Source organism: Brugia malayi, assembly GCF_000002995.4.
Source record: "Brugia malayi strain FR3 genome assembly, contig: Bm_v4_ChrX_scaffold_001, whole genome shotgun sequence".
In the NCBI taxonomy this organism is placed as follows: Eukaryota; Metazoa; Nematoda; class Chromadorea; order Rhabditida; family Onchocercidae; genus Brugia; species Brugia malayi.
In genome coordinates, this window is record NW_025062479.1 from 12,045,774 (window position 1) to 12,066,442 (window position 20,669).

At 33.5% G+C, this 20,669-nt stretch overlaps 2 protein-coding genes across 2 annotated transcripts; one reads left to right on the forward strand and one right to left on the reverse strand.

Moving 5' to 3' along the window:
* Positions 1 to 153: 153 nt before the first annotated feature.
* Positions 154 to 20,565, reverse strand: Bma-pqn-62 (Uncharacterized protein; the record flags this gene model as incomplete). Its single annotated transcript, XM_043074560.1, has 21 exons — positions 154 to 237; positions 349 to 450; positions 627 to 754; positions 990 to 1,158; positions 1,388 to 1,685; positions 1,947 to 2,227; positions 2,540 to 2,707; positions 2,988 to 3,137; positions 3,422 to 3,566; positions 3,791 to 3,978; positions 4,918 to 5,259; positions 5,463 to 5,705; positions 6,074 to 6,673; positions 6,881 to 6,994; positions 7,374 to 7,448; positions 7,698 to 7,882; positions 8,045 to 8,110; positions 8,342 to 8,503; positions 9,305 to 9,424; positions 17,718 to 17,783; positions 20,370 to 20,565. The coding sequence occupies 21 exons, from the start codon at positions 20,563 to 20,565 to the stop codon at positions 154 to 156; spliced, it is 3,882 nt and encodes a 1,293-aa protein (XP_042930494.1).
* Bm8559 (Uncharacterized protein) lies at positions 14,026 to 14,196 on the forward strand (the record flags this gene model as incomplete). Its single annotated transcript, XM_001897649.1, has 1 exon — positions 14,026 to 14,196. The coding sequence occupies one exon, from the start codon at positions 14,026 to 14,028 to the stop codon at positions 14,194 to 14,196; it is 171 nt and encodes a 56-aa protein (XP_001897684.1).
* Positions 20,566 to 20,669: the final 104 nt, after the last annotated feature.

The window sequence follows — 20,669 nt, forward strand, 5'->3', positions numbered from 1 at the left end:
GAGTACATGTTTTATATATATAGTATTAAAATACAGAAAAGCACCAAACGGAATGAGCAATTTGTTGAATGTAAAGCTATGGCAAGAATCGAACCAGTTTTACGAAGATAAACTGGAAGATATTAGAACCATCTTTCTTTTGAAGTTAATACTTCACTGCGTTGAATCAATTCCACTGGTATCCATATCCGGTGATGGTGAAGGTAACATCATATCCAACCAATCCATAGCAATGTTCTGAAACTATAATCTGATACATTAGAGAACTGATCGAATGAAGCAATAAAACGACAAATACATGTCTAAGAAATGTATCCGCAATGCTGTGAAAGAAATCCGAAATCTTACCTGATCCACGATTTGGTTGTGACCAAAGGATACAATTAATGGATCACTTTGGTTTGATGCCCGCTCATCTATATTATCCACTTTCTCATTATGAACATTCGGCTAAAATAAAAGTCTTTATCAGAAGTATAACATTATGAAAATTATTTACAACACCACTATTTTTCTCACAATGGGAATTCGAAGACATACTAATTTACATTTACAGTCAAAAGACCGACAAAAAATTAAAAAATCACACTGTTAACTATGTATTGCTCAGCAGATTGTGAACAAACCGATGTTGTTGGTATTGCACAGTCATGCCGGAACCAATCATCACCTAACAGTGTTGCTAGCTCATCTGATCCATAAACTATTCCTGCACCAAAATCGAGATTGTCTGATTTCAAATCATTAGCACCTGCTAAAAAGCAAAAAAATTAATTTACAAGTTATAAATAATCTCACTACTTTCAGATTTGAAAAAATGAAATTAAAAAAGTACAGGAATGGACATCAGTTGAAAATCTCAACTCTATTACTGATGATATTTAAGTTGAAAACTGTAAACATCTTAATTCTTTTTCCTAGCTTATTCAGCATGCAAAAGTCACTGCTTTAAAAAACAATTCGTCACAGAACAAATAATCAGGCGGAACCTTGGTCATCACGCAAAACATCCATTAGATCATCGAAGGCTTGGTTTTTCGAATACTGGAAAGTTTGCGACACATCAACAGCTCCTTCTTCGAATACTTCGACAAAATGATCATCGATTATACCATTCTGTTTCGTGCTGTAAGGTGTCGAAGTTGGCAGAGTTTTTGTCTGAAAAGAAACCAAAAAGAATAAAAAAGGTGTACTTCATTATTAACACAATTTCCCAACAAAATAAACCGAAGGCCAACATCAACTGGATATCCTGCTTTATCTGTTCTTATGCAACTTTTCTTATCCATTTCTTTGACAACTCTTAATATAACAAGTACAGGAAATTTTTGATAAGCTTTAAAAATTATTGGACGAGAACTATGGTATTGCTGGTAAGTAATCTTACGACGTAAGGTTGTATAAGCTGGTCACAACTTGGCAAAGCGGTAGGATTGCTGCCACCATTGCTTTCATTTCGACAACTACCGCTTTCTTGTTGCCGAAGAGAGCTGTATGTCACTTTCTGGATTTGGAATTCTTCAGGAAAACAAGACGGCGAAGAAACCACGTTTGTTTTTGACCGTTTTTCAGCATCACTTTCCATTAAAGCTTTCGAGGCATTCTCTAACACCTGTTTGAAAATCTCCTCCATATCTACACTACCAGATATTTTCTCCTGTGAATCTGCATTATCAGTCCTTGCTCTGAAGAAAGAACAAAAAGGAATTATCAGACAACAGAACATTCCCACAAGCCGTCCCATTATAGTAGAACTCTTCTGGATCAGAAACATCCAACAATTACTTCCTTTTACAGAATTAAGATTTTTAAGAAAAAATAAAGTAAAATAAAAGCACGAATGAGTACAACCTGTCAGACACCTTTTTATGAAGGATTTCTTCCAAAATTAATAAGCCACTACATTTTACTGATGCTGTAAAAGCAAAGAATGTTTAAGGACTCGCCTGTTAACATTATTCTTTTTGCGACTTTTAGGTTTTGGATAAGGTGTGCCTGTTGGTACATAACGCTGTAGTTCATCTTCATTGATAACAATGACACTGGCTTTCTGCTGCGATGTATTTTGAATTGATTCTATTGCTATATCCGCCAAAGAACCACACTGATGTTGTGAAGTGCCGACTGTTACTGGTTCAAGGGTATTCGAATCTATTTTTACATTGTGTTGTACTTCCGTTTCACAACTCTGATCCTTACCGACTTGTGACGCTGCAGCCACCACAGCCTGAAAATCTTCAATCCTAATAATATAAAACAATATATATATATATATATATATATATATATATATATATGAATCGAATATGATAACATACAGTATTGCATCAGAAACATTATTTAGCACTTAAAATTATCTACAGGAGGAAAATGGAAATAAAGAATGAGCAAAGATGCTCAAAAGAGAAGAAAAAAGAAAAAAAAGAGAAGGAAGACGATGACCCTCATTATTTGCTTTAGCACATAGTAAAGACATTAATGCAGTTGTCGTAAAAGAAATTATAAAAAAAAAAAAAAAAAAAATAATAATAAAACACACATGACTTCTTTCAAGCTGATAACGCCTCAGTAATTGGACAATAAGAAGTGCAGTGCGTGCATCTTGTTTGATCAAACGTACGATATCTTGAACTGCTTGTTCAACATGCAGTTCTTCCTGCAGTTTCTCTTCTGTTGAAGCCAAATTTTGTTGCTCTGTTATTTGAGCCTGAAAATAATCTACATGAAAAAAACTGGCAGATCAACTTTATTTTAAGCTGAAAAGACAATAGAGAGAGAGTAACAGTCACCAAGAATGTATCATACTGTGCGAAATAAAGAACTTTGATTTCATGATGAGTTCGAACTTTTTTTCAAACTTCGTGTAAAGTTTAATCCAAGAAAGCAATCTACAGAAGCATAAAAGCAACTTACAAAAACATAAAAGCATCTTGTCGGAATAATTTCGAGAACTAAAGTTCGAAAAGTCTGGTAGGAAACAAACTAGCCTGCATCTGCTGTTGCTGAAGTTTATGTTGCAAGAAAAGTTGTATGTGGAATTTATTCAGGTGTTTGATATCCAACTGATTGAGCCACATATCTGCTTCAGACTGCTGCTGATTTCCTTCTAATTTGGCGTCTTCCTGTCTTTTTGCTTGCTGAAAGCATTACTCATGTCATTAATTCACATTAACAAAAAAAAAAAGTTAAATGAAAGTTGCAATACTACTTTAATAAACTTTCATCCATATACTGGTTAGTAATGTAGTAGGGGCTTGAAATATCCGATGAGTAAAAGTTTGCTTCCTGACTATATCACAATCTTTTTTTGGATTTTGCAAATCTTCGGATAAAAGATAACGTTCTAGCTTTTTGTTATGGCTATTTTTATGCCTAATTAAAAATTCATATAATTCGTTACACGAAATTTTTAACCAGAAACCTGTGCTTTTTTAGCAGCAAGGATTACTTGCTGTTGATGCTTCAGCTGCTGTTGCGACCGATGCAGCTCCTTCTGTAATTCTTCAATTTTTCGTTGCTGAAATCGCAACATTTCTTCATGAATGGACAGTGTCGTTGCAGATAGCCTGTAAAAAAAGGTTTCGGAAAATCATATCAAACAAGAATGCCGTGTGATAAAAACATCTCCATCTCAGTCTATATGGAATAAATCTATCTTTGCTAAATATTGTCACAATAAACTCAATGTTCTGGCAAATACTGAAAAAATCTGAAAAAAATCAAGAGCGCTTTTGAATCTAATGAAACCACCTATAATTAGTGTAAAGTAAGGGAAAATCAAAAAGCTTACAAGGCGGTTGTATCACTTGGATCAACATGTGCAGGATACTTCTTCACGGTTACTTTTTCAGAATTATTTGGTGGCGATGGAATATCCGGTGAGCTACCACTGGCCGAATCCGCCATAATGGGAGAGCAGTGAGGCTGTGCAGATTGCAGCGGTGGACAGAGTGCATTTTGTGATACTGATGTTCCATCCTGAATGTACTTTGAATTTCCTACTTTCAGCAGAACATTTCAGCATCAATGTCAATCATATCTGCTTCAAAATGCAGTGGCATCATAATGCTACAATTAAAAACTATGTCAATGAATTTATGGAAATTTAGTAGACTACCAGCATCAAACAAACGCTTTAAACCATTATAACCGAATACCCTTCCCTCTTGACGATCTTCAGAACAACAAATGTTCTCTTCAAATAAAATTGCTGTCAGTGATTAATCAGGCACTCTTAATACGTATGTTATTCACTTACTTTTTAAACTACTTTTCCGAGAGCAATTCCTTCAAAATCACCGATACAAAAGCACAGCGAGTAACAGTTTCTCACTACAATTTAACAATATTTATACCACTCAAAATATTTCCTTTCTCTCTTAGTTTGTAGAAAAAGCAGAGAGACAGAGAGGAAGAGATATAATTTTTCAACTAAATTCGCTGAGATATAATTTCAACTAAATATATTGCCATTTTTTGAATAGACACCTTTTCAAGAGTAAATCTCTAAAGCAATGACTGCTATAACATTCGAAAAAGTGACTAGTGTTTGACTAATTTTCCTCAAGATTTCCAAAACATTTTCTCAAAGATTTTTATTTGCTTTATTCTGCTCAACAGAAATGGATAAAAAAAGAGCTTATGGTGCACTACATTCAATGAAATCTTTGCAATAAATGGAAAAAACAATGATAGACTATTCCCAGCTTTTATTTACTAAAATTAAGACGGCGTGCGTTGAACATATATCCTTGAAAATCTCGGAAAATATTTCCCGGGTTGTTTGAACATTGTTCATTTTCTGCTAGTCTCACATCACAATGAAAATATTCAGGTACTCTTTTGAATACAATATACATAAACACTATTTTCATATCACACACACAACAACATTCACCTTCCATAAATAGCAGTTACCTTTAAATTGTGTCGCGTAATATTATTACATATAAGGAATTGGTTATGACAGTTTTGTTGCTTTACAGTAGGACGTGTAATTGATGCAGTTCCAGCATGCTGAATCTGTGCTTGCGTCTGCTGTTGATTGCTATGTGTTGGTGTTCCAGCCACCTGATGTGATACTCCTGTTAATCGGTGATCCGAAGTAGTAGATCCAGACAGACGACAACTAAGAACTGGATTTCCTGGCAATGTGCTTTGTATCAGCTGAGTTTGCTGCTGTTGTTGTCCAGTTTGCATGACGTGAGGAGAAGCTTGTTGTTGCAGCTGTTCAACAGAAGACGTTCGCACCAACGTGAACTGAAAATAACAGCCTTGCGAACAAAGAGGAAAAATATTCAATGAAATATGGTGCCAATATGGAAATTTCAATGCGACAGAAACCCTTTCCCATCATTCCATCCCTCAAATATATTATCTAAAAAACTTTTTCATTTAAAAAATTTCTCATTCTAAAGAAAACTGCTTTTAAAAGATTTTTGCCAAAAACACATTTAACGCACTTGTCCACCTGAACCAAGCTGTGCAAAACTAAAAGTAGGTTCTGTTTGCACTTGTTGCACCATATTTTGTGACAGTTCTGTAGTGGTTGAGAGTAGCTGTTGTGATCGAATACTGCTGGTAGATTGGATAGTACCGTTTAGGGTGATATTATTCGTGAGCGGATATTCGGATGACATACAACAACATTGCACACTGTGCGGTACTGTTGCTGTTGCAACAACAGAGCCATTGGCATCCACAAGCTGAAACAGAAGATGTCATTAGTATTTCGGAAACAATCTCGAAGGCAACAACCTAACCAATCGTTCACATCGAACAGTAACTCACGATTAAATAATCATGAATACAAATTGCCTGCGTTGCACACCTTCTAAGAATAACATACGTATTACCAATCGTGCATTACCAAGAGTCTGATGGTATTTGCAGCTGCCAAACTTTTTCCAGTGACAATTAACAGGTAAGAAGGTTGGATAAAGTAAAAGAAACAACAGTATTTGTCTGAATAAAGTTTTCAGCAGATATCCTATCATACACTATCACAGTTCCTACACCACGACAGAAGTGATTTTATCAAGTTCTATCTGAAATAGGTAATAGGGAAAAATACATGCAAAACTTGGTGTTGTTGTTGTGCTGGAGGCAATTGTACGGCAAGAGAGTGCTGCTGCGCTGATTGAGTCCGCTGTACCAAAGGTGAAATAGAATGTTTGTAAGCATAATCACTGATAACATTACTGATAGGAGGTAACCGATTCGACTGTACTGCAACATCAGGAGCTGGAGACGAGATGGAAATCAAGTCGGATGATGAATCCATTAACGTAACTTCACTACAGTGATTCAAAATCGATTCCTCGTATGGTCTTAATCGTTCCAGTAGTTGTGGCTTTGCACCGGAAACGGGCAACTGACGCTTTTTGCATTCATTTTTGAGATCTTGCACTCGATAGTCTGCAAGGCGGGTTTTTGGCTTTTCATTATCACTCATAGAATTAACGGTTCCAGATGAAATCCCTGAATAACTGTAATTAGCACTGGAACACTGACAACACTGCTGATTTTCTAGCATTTGCTCGGATATTACAGACTGCACTCCATTGTGAACACAATCCGTACCAACTAACGAACTTTGAGTAGATGCTGTCACGCAGGGTGATGTTGCGCTCGATGTAGCACATTCCTCTGGACAATGCTGTCCTTCCTCTTCCTAGAACTCATTTCTGTACGAATTTGGTTATTGCACTTTTCAAATTTGAACGAAAAAAATCGTACCATACAACAGTTAAAATCAGTTTGTTCATGTAGCATGAGTATCTTATAACTTATGTTGTGCAAAGTTGTTCCTTACCCTATATTATTAGATGCATTTGCTAAACGTTTTAAAAGTCAAACAATGTAAAACTTTTAGGAGTACCTGTGAGGTGCCGAGGGCTCGGGACTCTTCAACCTCACGCTGCCACTGTAAGAACAACTGTTGCTGCTGAAGTAAAAGATCGTAGCTACTCTGCATTTCACGCGTATCCTCATTCTTCAAAAGAAAAACATATCAGCCTGTTCAAGACAAGGATATTTATTAGTGAAGGTGCATTTCGATCAATGTTCTCCACTGCTAAATGTAGTTCCAAGGATAAACATAAGAAACCTGAATAACTCTTCGATTCTTTCATGCCCAAATAGAGAGAAATAAAAAAATTTTTCAAATCCAGTTTAAGGGAAAATCCTCTCTAAACTCTGCGTACATTTATGTCATATATTAACTGTGTCGGCTCAGTACTGGATTTAATCTAATTTTCATCTTTAATAAGCAATATAATCTGAGCACACCACCAAATCTCGATCCACAATTTCTTTTTTTTCTTTTTTATAACAAGAAATTCGTGAAAAAAGATGAATAACTGTTCACTAACATTAAATAATGAAGCATTATCGCTAACGTAAGATACACCATGAGCCACCAATGCATCATTTATAGTTTCCGCATCCTGAACAAATGGCAACTAATTAAAAGCCATCGTAACTAATGTTTACGACTCTTTCAAACATGAATTCTTTAATCTGTTACAGTTCAATTTCTTTCTAAAGAAATGTAATCTGCTCACATGCAACTCATACTAATTTAGCCATGTAAAAACGCCTTAAAATATACTGTTGTATTATACACGTAATGAGCTACATCTCTGACCACCAATTTGTTTATAAATTTCACCAGCAATAATTAATAACAAGCATACTTGATAATTTGTAGAAGCAGAATCTTGCAATTTTAACTTTGATCGAGTATTCGGTGATGGTAATGTTTGATCATATGGTGTTCGATACTGCGAACTTTTTTTACGAACTTTTGATTTGGTCAAACAAACATTTGGTAGTTTTCTTTGATAAGCACAAGCTGGTGCCGCGGATATTACCTCCATCTCTATTCAATTATTATTATTATTTAGTGACCACAAAACACATCCGAATAAAAAAACTTTAATGAGCGAAATCAAATTAAATGCTTATTAATAAGCTATCTTTGCATACTTCAGACAAGAATGCGATTAAGAAAACTTCTCCAAAAATTAAATGATAAAATTACCCGATTGCTTCTCTTCGTTCTCAACCTCTTTTCCTTGGGTAGTTTTAGTGAACAATAAGCGGCCCTCTAAAAAGAAAGAAAAAAGACTTTGAAAAAAACATTCAAATAATCAAAACAAAGTTTGCCATGTTTGGTTGGCTGAAAGCAATACGACGATTTTTCAGTATAATCATTCTATAAGTTTTACCACGTTTTTAAAAACTTTCAAGCTTTCCGAGCATAGAAAGAAACTAGTGTTACAGTTTGAACAGCGCAACCATCTACAGATAAGATCCAAAGTCAGCCTTAAAAAAAAACCTTGTATTGCTTGCTCCAGCTCCGCATCAGCTTGTAAAATTTTCTTAGTAATCAGCTCGAGTGGACCAGGTCGATGTTGCAATTTTTTATTCAAATCGTCTTTCAGCTTACAGCGTTTCAGCTCCTCGGCCTTCCGCTGAATAGATGGATCCGCATTAGACGCTATAATACAGCATTTAATTGCTATAATTTCATTTTTATTTTTCCTGAAAAGTAAGGTTTTAATATGAAACAGTAACAACTCAGCTAAAATGTTTCATTTATTTCACTAATCTTGAAAGAAAACTGCATAAAAACTGTTACCCCACTAAAATCCATAATAAAGTGAAAAAAAAAAAAAAAAAAAAAACAATAAGTACTAGCTCTGATTTTGGTGATGAATATATGAAATAATCTGATAGAATCCACCAATAGACCTTTGGAATTAGACTACAGCTAAAAGTTGGAAGTTACGAACAATTAAATATGAAGTTTCACAAAAAAAATTTGAATATATTTTCACTGGAGAACTCGAGTACAACTAAAAATTCACGTTTTCTTCACCGGTCCAACCAGGAGTGAAATTAAAGTTCTAGAAAGAATTGAAGATTTTCAGTTTAGTCCTTTTCATAGAAAAAATGAAAAATGGACAAAACTAAATCAAAACTACTTAAGTAAGCACTTTTCTCTCAAACGTTTACGATAAAGAGTAAAGAGGAGAAAACTTGTCTAGTTATTAAAGGATATATGACATATCGATTAATAACAAGCAGATATAAAGTGTAAAAAGAAAAAAAAAAAGCGGAAAATAAGATTCGTAAATCTAAAACTTGCAATAAACAATACAACAATGCATTAAAATCAAATTATATTTTTCATAATTTAACAACGCAAGAAGTTATTTGAATAATCTGTAATCAAATTCAAGGTAACAGCGGTATTTTTGTATAGCTTAAACAAGTGTGAATCAAAGATGAAAATTACCAGTAAGTAAGATGTGCTGCGTGACAAGCTTCTGTTTGGAGGGGCGCTGTTCGATTTTCCGTTTTAAAGCGTCACGTTCTTTTGATCGCAGAACACTCTTTCGCCTATCGCCTCCGTCCGCTGAAACATAAAAACTTGAAATATTGTTAATTTGTTTAGAAACGCAAAATCGATAATTATTTGCTTGTGAAAACATGAGTGGTGAGAAGTGATCGCTTTCGAAAATCTATACGTTAATCAGCACAAGGTGAGGGATGAATTCCGCTTAGTCAATTGCTTTGTGGAAAATAGTTTGAGACAATTTTCGGATTCGAAAGAAGGACAAAACAGCTTCACGACATTTTTGCATTAATGTATCGATTTTCAAAAGCGAGATTCCTACCAGATATATTAACAATATAAACTGTAGGACACAATACGAAACTACGAAAATCTTTCGTTACAATGATCTTACCCTGGCACCAGTAAAAAGACACAGGTGCAATCAAGATATATAAATAAGAAATGAATATTAACTCAATTTTGAAGTTAAACTGATCAAATTATACACTCCACAGGTCAGATATTTGGGATATTTAATCATGAAAGAACTCTTATTATCATCACGCAATAAAAAAAGAAAACAAGTTACTAAGTTATCTTGCAAACAAGTTAAACAAGTTATCCTGCATCATTCAGATCTACTTCACTAAACGTTCCACTTTAATCAAAAGTTCGCAAATATTAATTAAGTGAGAAGTAAGATAGGTCACTGAAACAGCTGGGAAGATTCACTTCTATGTTTCTATAAAGTTCGACACATTCGAAACAAAAGAGAATGAAATACATGACTTTTTTTTTGTTACGAAAACAGATCAAATCGGAACATGGTATGGCATATATCCCCTATTTTCTAATATCACTTCTCAATAATCAAATTATCTCAAATAGATTCGGATTTCGTAACAAGGTAGAAAAAAAAAAAAAACATCTATCCATCTATATTGATGACAGCGAAATGAACCGTAAAATAGAAACGAAAAAGGATGTATTAGAGAATGCCGAATCTTCCTGCTGAACTGAAATCAAGAAAAAAAAATCTTTTTGGCAATCAAAAACCTATTCAATACCGACGACTATTTCTTCCTTCTTCTCTCTTCCAGGAGTGGAAGGAGAGAGAGAGGGAGAGAGATATGAATAGAAAAAGAGAAGAGGTGGTGGTGCTCTTTGGGTAATTAAACGACAGCTTTTAGTAGGCAAAAAAGAAAAGCTAAAAATGCTACACTGTCAGAAGCAGTTAGGCTAGTTTTCTTTTGGAGAACTTAAGCAAGAATTTTTCGGAAATTGATTCGGAAACTTAAATTCCAATTGTTACAATCTAAAAATCTGTCCAGAATTCATTAATGCTCAATAAGATCAATGATTTCTCATCACCACTTCCATTTGATAGCATGTATGTGAATATTTGAGGAACAAATTATTTATGTGTAAGAAAAAATTATATGTAGGAAAAAAATTGAGTAACTGAATAATGGTTTCTAATAGGCAAGAAGAAAAACCCTAAAAATGCTACTTCTTCATTAGATGCAGCTAACTTTTCTTTTTAGAAGACTTAAAACAATTTTTTGAAAAAAAAAAAATCAAACAAAAATAAAACAATCATATTATTTTTCACGTATAAATATAACATTCACTATAGCATAAGTATTTTACTTAAGTGAACCCAGATCTTTAAGAGACTTCTCAACCTATGATGATTCTAGCAACGACAATAATTTATCACGAGAAATATCAAAGATGCTAAGACTAAAGTTATAACGAATCAAACAGAGAAATTGAGAAATTTAAAAGAAATTATTACTCACCAAAACAACGAAAGAAAACACATTTTAGTTTACGATGAAATTATATACGTCAACATATTCAAGAAAAAAGGTGAAATTATAATCATCAAAAAATATGAATGAAAACTCCAACCCGTTCTTTCTGAACCTATCAAATTACAATACAACCAGCAGTCATCTTTATGTACTTCTCTGTTTTCTTTAATAAAGAAATTGTAAAATATGGAAAAACAAGTAATGGATCGGTGTCATCCTTTCAAATCGATTGCTTCTAACAGTGAAATAGAACTGTTCAGATATGCAATATCAAATAATGAAAAAAATCAGCAAATAAAAACAAGTGCATTCTTCATAACAGGAACCCATGTTATACTCACAGATTAACTGATTTGTTCTCGTACAAAAAAACAAGAAATTTTTGGGAAATGAAGTCCCGTTAGCTTCTGAAAATGACTGCATAAAGTTAGTGATTATACTAGGAAAGATTTAATCGATCAACTAATAAATGGAACTTTTATATCATTGTAATCTCTTACATAAAAAAAAAAAAACGAATACGTTGCTATTTCCTAACAACAGTAGCTTGTATAGACAGTTCACAAATTCTGCATGGAATCTACCTAAAGGTGATAAAATACGCATTTGCTCCTATTCTTTTCGTTAGAAATAAAACCAAAACAAGATAGAAATTTATCACAGGATATCAAAGCGCTGATTCCGCACAGACATGCTTCTGTCTCGATGATATGCGTACCTGACATAACACATGCCAATGGATCGTCTTACAAATAACGCGCAGGGGAAACAGAATGATGTTTTACAAAAACTAGATGAGAATTGAATCGTACGGAATCGAAATCAATGAAATACAGTGTACTATCCCATAAATGAATTGCATTTGGCTTCTTTATCTTCATATCCAATAAATATAACATTATAATAACAGCAATATCCACTCTCACACACTCAACTGTTCCCTAATTTATTAAACCTTACCGATCTATGTAGATCAGTTTCATAATATAAAGGCTCACCACAGATTTTCCGTCACTTAAACTACTTTACTTTAATTTTCTATCTGATATTAGTCACCAATTTCGTTGTAATCTTCCGTCATCCTAATCACACTTTTTCTACAGTAATTTGTATCAGAAATTATACTTAATGACCTCACCAAGAACTAGATACTACTGAACAGTTCGTATTTTTACGTTCAGTAACAAAACAAACGTATTACTACTCAGTATCGGAAACGCTTTTTTATAACCAGGAAACACATACGACCATTAGTACTACCACTTATCACTATTACCATCACTCCACTATCAGTCACTACTATTACTCTATATCCACTGTAATTAAAGATGAAACCAGCAGAAAGATGTAAAACAAAAATCTAATTAATTGGATGAAATGCAAATACTTTAAACATTAAAAAAATAGAAAAGCAAGAGAAAAAAAAAAATCAAAAAAAATCAGTGATAGCACATAACTGTAAGAAACGAATCAGTTGTGAAATATGGCTTCATTAATCATAGCACTGAAGCAGAACCGATTTATGGCTAACGGAAACCGAAGGATTTTCTCATCCGCCTCTTATAACACTTTTCATCGTTCATAACGATAAAAAATGATCTTACTTGATGGAGCATAAGCGAATGTTTTCCAAGCGACGTTCTCATAACTTTATATTATCCAACTTCACTGCTTGCATCTATGTGTGCTTTTGCCACAAAGCAAAATCAAGGAACATATGGTAAAAATGCAAAACTAAGGAAAGTGCCACTCTTTCCTTTTCAAATCTTACATATTCAGTTCCAGGAATGGCACGATATCAGTAAATTCAAAGAGGTTACACTCGACAAAAAAGTTATACAACATTAATCTTTCTTTGAAATTCTCACATCGCATAACAGCCAATCTAATTGTTTTCAAATTCTTATTTCCATACTAGTATATTCTCTCAGTTCTAAAAAAATCGAAAAATCAGAAGAGCAACAAGATTCGTTACAAACTAATAACTATGAGTTTTATGCATCTCCGCTGTTGCAGTCTTGAACAGTAATCAGAACAGCAAACTACTAGCTGGTTTAATACCTCTAACAGAATAACAATAATGATATGAATCCATATCACAATATTTAACATTTTCCATTAATAAAATTAATTCACTCTTTCATGTCAACTCGAAGATTTTATTTTAAAGTCAGTGATTACGCTCATGAATAATCCGAACACGACTGGTCCCCGAAAGTGCAAAAAAAAAAAAAAAAAGAGTCGTAAAAATTGAAAAACCATTGCATTCTTCTATACTTGGTCAAAAAATGGTTATGTCGATCCACCATGAAATATTTACTTATAGATTAGGATTAAACTGGCAGTAGAAATAACTGTTTTCCCAAGCTTCAGTTAAAACCGAAAGGATGTTGTTGAAGAGTGAAGTTAAAACCAAATCATTCGTACCGTTTACAATGAAGGTACAAATTACTTAATTTGTTGAGCTTAATAATGAAGCTAAATTTTGCGCAGAAATAAGTATAGCCAGTAAAGAAATGAAGTAAATTCAAAGAATATGTTAACATTGTTTTGTTTAGTAATATGATATCATCACTAATAAATGTATTGCGACAAATAAATGCACGATCCTTACTGTTCCATACATTTTATGGATTCACTGGTTTTATTATTTGTAATAATATTTGAAGTGAAAAGAAAAAAAGGAAAAAAAGAATTCTTTTCGAAATATCATTAAAGATAATGCTGCCAAATTCATTCAGCCTCTGTGTTTCCCTAATTCATTAAGCAATTAAAGATTTTAACAAATGCGATGAATTTCTGGAAGTATATGGAGACTAAATTACCCGAGAAATGAAGAAACTTAAATATCAGAACATATAAATGGGATACAGCCAAAGAACACATGTTAACGCTGTTTTGGCTGGTGAAGCGAAAAATCAGTCCGGACATGCAAGCGTAGTATTGATGGTTCTCAAAGCTTTTCAAGATAAAATTTTAGATTTTTTGTATAGAGTGCAAATCGTCACATATGTGTATAAGCGTGCTTCGTGACCATGAAATGCGGTTTTCTTTATTCCACCCTCTACCCCTCTCTTCCTCTCCGTTTTTTTTAAATTCCTCAAAAATAAACATTTTTCATTTCGCTTATTGCTACCGTACTGCAAAAAAAAAAAAAAAAAAAAGAAAGAAAAAAAGAAACAAACATCGATTACAAAAGCTTACTATAGATTGAAATATGGATGGAATGCTTTTATTTCTTTAAACAATCTTATATTCCTTTCTCATTTAACTCTCTCTACTTGCCCTCTATATTTCGCACAGATTTTCTTTCGGTCTATTCAGTTACCTCCGAAAAAGTGCAGAAAATTACCTCGCGATATATGCATGTATTGTGTTGTAGTCGAATATTATTTAAGAGTTCTAATTTTAGATAGGACTACCGGAAAGAATCCGAGAATCAAGGAAATATTATGACGAAAACAATGGACCAGAGAGCCAGATTATGAAAAGGAAATTCAACAGGTTAGCTTACCCTACTGGATAAAATTTGTAATAAGGGAATAACATCAGCCAGAAACACATTGGTCACAGGGGGATCTTTCTAATATTTTAAACAATGATAAAAAAAACATAAATAATGAACTGATGAATTCAATGTAAGCAGATAAGTATAGTAATGGAAAAACAAAAAAAAAAATAAATAAATGGAACAGTAGATTTGTAACAAAACGAATTGATGTAGCAAATGTTTTGTTTGTTGAATTGAAAGAAAAGCGACCGTAGAGCGGTGACAAAGACAAGAAAGAGGAATGATGACGGCAAGAGAATGATATTTTATCTCAACTCAACTCATTCCCACATCTTCCACCACTTAGCTCTTCGTGAATGGAAACGATGATTAGAGGTATGTGCACAGGGAGAATGCAGTAGAAGACACATACACACGAGCACACAACGAAACGACCAACTACTTGGTAAACAGGAGCAGTTGCTCGAGCTCAATCATTTCGTCTTTCATCTCCAGCTCCATCCTTGCTTCTGTGTTTGTTTGTTAACAACCCTAACGTAAAACTCCATCCACGTCGATCAACAACAGTACATCCTCATAACAGATGAAACCATACCATACCATACCATACCGTACGTAACATAAGCCAAATTAAACTTCCATTCACAAATTCAAAATCTTGATACCTAGCTCTGTGTACCACTTCTAGTTATTACTTTCATTACCAATTATTATCTACTTTAAGATGTTGTTAAAGGAATATGGTAAAGGTGAACAGAATTTCAGTTCTTTTGAAAATAATTCGATGTCAGTATTAACCCAGCTAGTAGTATACGAAATAAATAGATTAAAATAAAAAGAAAAGATGGAAACTAGCGGAAAAACAATAACAAAACAAAAGTTTACTGATGGCGTGCAATGGAAATGAATGCTTTTCCAATGTTCTAAATTCTGCCATTATTCAATTTGTTACACAAAGTAAAGATGCAGCTGAGATAGGGTATAGCTGAAGGTCAACAACTATCGTAAGGCTGATCATCAACCCCCAATGCGACAATTTTTAAATAATACTGGCGAAACGATAGAATCAGTGCTATTCAAAAACTACAAAACAACTTTATATCACTTCGCAAAAAATCATACGGCTGCTCATATTCCGGATGCAATTAGTGATAAGATAAAGTTCATAACCAATGCTTAGAATTTAAAGTCAAATGGATGCTCGGACGAAGTTCAAATCCGAAATGACATAAATCATCAAAACAACAAAGATGAAGAAAAAGAGTGGATTCGCAAAACTTTTTCGAAAACTTATTACTTGCCGTTAAGCCTCATATTGCTAAAAAAAAAAAAAGAAAAAAGAAAAAAAAAGATAAATTTGCCAGAAACAAACAAAGCTACACGAAAAGAAATCTGAAAAAAATGTTCCAGCTTGACTCTCGAGAGCTTATATTATCCCAGGAACCGGGAAAGTGAAGTTACTCTCTTGTACAATTTCAGGTACTCAGATTAATTCATGAATAAATGAGAATTTCCTATCGATCACTGAGTTAAACGTTCTACTGTAACTTCGTATGTATAAGTTAGTAGTTAGCTTCTTTCGAGTTAACCATATTCGGCCAACTTTTATATCTTTGCTCATCAAACCCAGATAAGATTCGGAAAGCCCAATTCCAGAAATGGGTCATATTCCAGGCTTTAAAAGTAAAGGCTTGTTTGTCCGAAAGCATGCGCATGCTCAATTACTACAAAATGCTTAAAAGAAAGCGGTAGAAATAATAAAATTTTTTCTAAAGTATACAAGTGGAATTTGAAAAGGATGCTATGAGAAGGAATTTTACATTACGACTGATAAGCTGAAATCTGATAAATTTTTAGAAAATGCACCAGCTCATTACAACGAAAAAAATGCGCAACAACTGTCGTCCGTTGTGTGGGGTCCACACTGCCACAAAATGATTCAAATTATCTGAAATAAACAAATGAATCCAATCATGCTTGCAATCCCTCTAACTCCCGCAACGGATTAAACAGCAGCAGTACCCTTTAGGAAAACATCGTATTTTCCAATGAATCATATAGATATGCACACATCACACATGAAGCAGTGCCTCCACTTACGTCACAACACTTATTCTTCTGATCGCATTTCACACTATTAGCTCGACCCTCATTTCCTGTTGACGACATGAAAGTATTAATCTTTAGGCAAAATAATCATACACATAGGCAACCGGAAGTCTCATATTTTGCTAAATCATGAAACAATAACTATCAATTCAAAGACCGGAAGTTTAAACTACCCTTTTAATTTCAAAAAAAAAAAAAAAAAACACAAAAAAATAAAAAAATTCAATTTCTATTAAACCACTACCAACATTCTTCATCATAATGTAGCTGTTTACTGCTACTTAATACTTGGAAATGATGATAAACAATAAGCATTTTTCAACACTGTAATCTGATCAAGTACAGTCATAAGTGACTTCTACTACACCATTTATTCAATAACTAAACTCCAAGCAAAATAAAACTATTTAAAATGCGCGACTCATTTCATTAATAAACTTAGGCTCTAACAGCATTATTTGAAGGAGATTAGAGAGATTAGAAAAGCTTATTATTAATCAAAATTCTTCAACTATAAATACCACAGTAATAATGCACCGTAAAAAAAACGACAAATTGAAGCTTCCTATTCTATAAGGATGAGAGGGAAGGGAGGGGGAGAGACGAGGGAGAGATCAATCAATGTGTTCAATGCTATTTGATTTCTGATGACAACTACTGTAAAAATTTGTATATGTACAAATTGATTAACAATTACTATACAAATAGAACAGTGCATGGAGGTTAGAAACTAGTTTTCGAAAGCTTTATCATCTCCCTAAGTTTACCCCTACTTCTTTCAATGTTGTAACAGAGAAACCTTGAAATTCAACCTTTAACTTAATTTCTCCGAAAAGCTGTAACTCGTATTTCTATCTACAAAACTACCACCGCTATATCTACCTTGCTTTAAAAGAAAATTTTTTTCCATAAAAAAAAAAAGTGAAAGTATTACCTGGAAGAATACCACGTTGTATAAGATATCCCTGTGCTGGACGACGTTCTAGCTTCATTCGAAGAGCTGCAAAAGCTACTTTTGCAGTTTCTTTATCTCTCTTACAAAGATATATATATATGTAAACTTAAATGCTTTGAAGTTCTACATTAATCAATTGAGGAACGTATAATGTCGACGTATTACTTTACCATTCAACGAATTTTCAAAATACAACTATCGATATATACACATGGAACATCACCCTAGTTGGTCAGAATACGACAAAAAGAAGTAGCTTCTGCCATAAATGAAACAGCCTACAATTAAACAACAAATAGATAACTGGAAATAACAAGATAGCGTAAGATAATGACAATGCTTGACGCAACCTTTTGTCTTGATAGATGTATATACAAAATAAGGAGAGATGACAAGAGAACAACTTCTTCACAGGGAAAACAAGCTTTTTTTCGTCCATTTTTTTGGTAATTTCAAACAAACCATTCCGATAAGACACCAGTTTTTATTTTCCTTCGCACTAAATCTCACTGTTGGTTTCAATAAAGTTACTGATGATAAAAATGAAATAGAAAAGCAAACACAAATGAAAATGTTAACACAAAATTTTAAAGCTAATGAACAGTTAGTATCAGTAACACACCATACCACAACATACACACACAGATATACATATTGATCTAAACAATTCTAAACAAAATGAATAAAATGCAAACCATTCTTTGCATTGAATAGATTTAAAGTGTATTTAATTGCGCTTAACATCATTATATATATATAATTTTATATTGTACTACGTTTTATTTAAAGATTCATAACATCGCTTTTGTTGTAAGTATTCAACCTTATAGATTTCGGCTGTCAGCAACAGCAGTAAGTAATAGTTTCTGTTAATTTAGATTAAATTTTCAATATCTCTGTGTCTGCTCCCAGTCGCTTGCGACTCACCATTCTGCCAAGAAAGAAAAACTGCCTTCCATCACATGCTGTTCTCTAAATTACTCAGAAAACAAACAATATGACAATAACGATTTTATTCATAGGCTGAACCGTCTCCATGTTTTATCCAGAAGCGACATACCACAGGAAACCTAGATATATCACAATTCCGGTCATTTACTAAACAAACGCCCCAACAGAAATGTATATTACTTGAACACTGAATGCTAATTCAGGAAAAAGATAACAAACTTGGCACATTAAAATTTTTTGCAGTGATGAAAAGGGATTCGAGATAAAAGGAAAAAACAAAGTAATTAACATTCTGTTGATCCAAGCAATCTTGCACATAGCATCAACATTAATTTTGGTCTCTAACAGTTGCTACACCAAAACTTATCTTCAAGTAAAATCCCCGATATTACAACAGCGAACAAAAAGCTTAATTCTCTTAATAATTTCCGTTCCAAAACTGGAAATGGGATGACTTCATAGATCCCACGATATTATCTTTTAGCGTTTACATTATACAAATTCCTTTCAATGACAAAAAGTGAACGAAATTCGGCTTGATGTCTACAGAACGTCTAGCATGCCTAGCGCTTCCGAAACAAATATCTCGCCATGATTCAACAGTAGTAAGTTGACCCGATACTGAAACCATAACATATCTCAGTCATATTCAAAAAGGTTAAGAAATTCAATGTTCCAAAAACCGTCCCCTTATTTCTGTCTACTTCAGCAAAACGGAGAAAGAGTAGAGAAAGATGAAGCAGTGTCAAAAAAATTCCGAGGAGGGAAAACGTTGGAAAAATTGTCAAAAGAGATATCAAACGTAAGATCTGATAGGCTATTCGAAGCTTTGGAAATCCTTTACTTTACTTGAGCTTAGATAATGTTTCATAATTTACTTGATATTACTACGATTTTAAAAGATATCATGAGTCCCTATACTACTCTATGATTTTTTTTTTTTTTTTTTAAGGGTTTTTTTCTACGAAAATTTGTCGGAGATGATGTCTTGTGTCACTCCTAATAACGTCAAACTTCTTGAGTGTATAAACGTCACAAATGACATGATAGTAAAGATTAACACAGCTTTCCCATTTAATTTTAATGAATCTCAGAAAGACAGCATTAAAAGAATGGTAGGAAAGGGGACTGAAAACATAGGAAAGAATAGAATAAAGAGAACTGGAATCAAAGCGAAAAAAATGATCGGACTGCAGCATTAAAATATAAATATGTAAGGACTGTAATTAATACTGCAGTATCGAAGAAAAAAAAATTAAAGTCATGAAGTTAAAGGAATATATGAAGGCTAAATAAAGATAGTACATTGGACATTCAAAGTGTTGAATATTTCCAACATTGTCCAACACAAGAAGCAAAAGAAAATGTAAGTTCAAAAAAGCTGTTAACATAACGAGGAGTAGTGGAGTAGAGAGCAATGACTTAAGTTTAATCAATAAAGGAAGAGGACAACCATAGTAAACTTCAGGTATATATAATTTAGGTAGATGACGAGAAGTGAACAACCCCTATGTAGCATTATACAGTTCTCCATGTCGAAGATTTTTCGACAGACATGTAACTATAACCTTACTTGACTTTGTTTTATAATTCTTGCTGTTTTCTCCACGGATTAGAATAAATGCCTTATTTTGTTTAAAGTTTCTAAAATTTTAAACAAGACCAAATACTGATTGTTACCTTCTCTATTGGAATCCATATTTGTTTGCAGACTTTGGGCATCTACAAAAATTGTGCGTGGAATGAATTTGGTAGGGATAGCTACTGCAGATTGTCGAGCAACAGGAACAAGTAAAAGTGGAATAGCTTCGGATATATTGGTTGTTGACGGTTTAGGTTCTATCCGTCGCCCTATTGTAGCCATCGATGAGATCATAAATAAGCTTGATATCAAGCAAATTAGATCTTTAATTCCAATTTTAATTCCTCGAACATAGAACCTAGAAAAGGAAACTAAAATCAATGTTGTGATCTGTCACT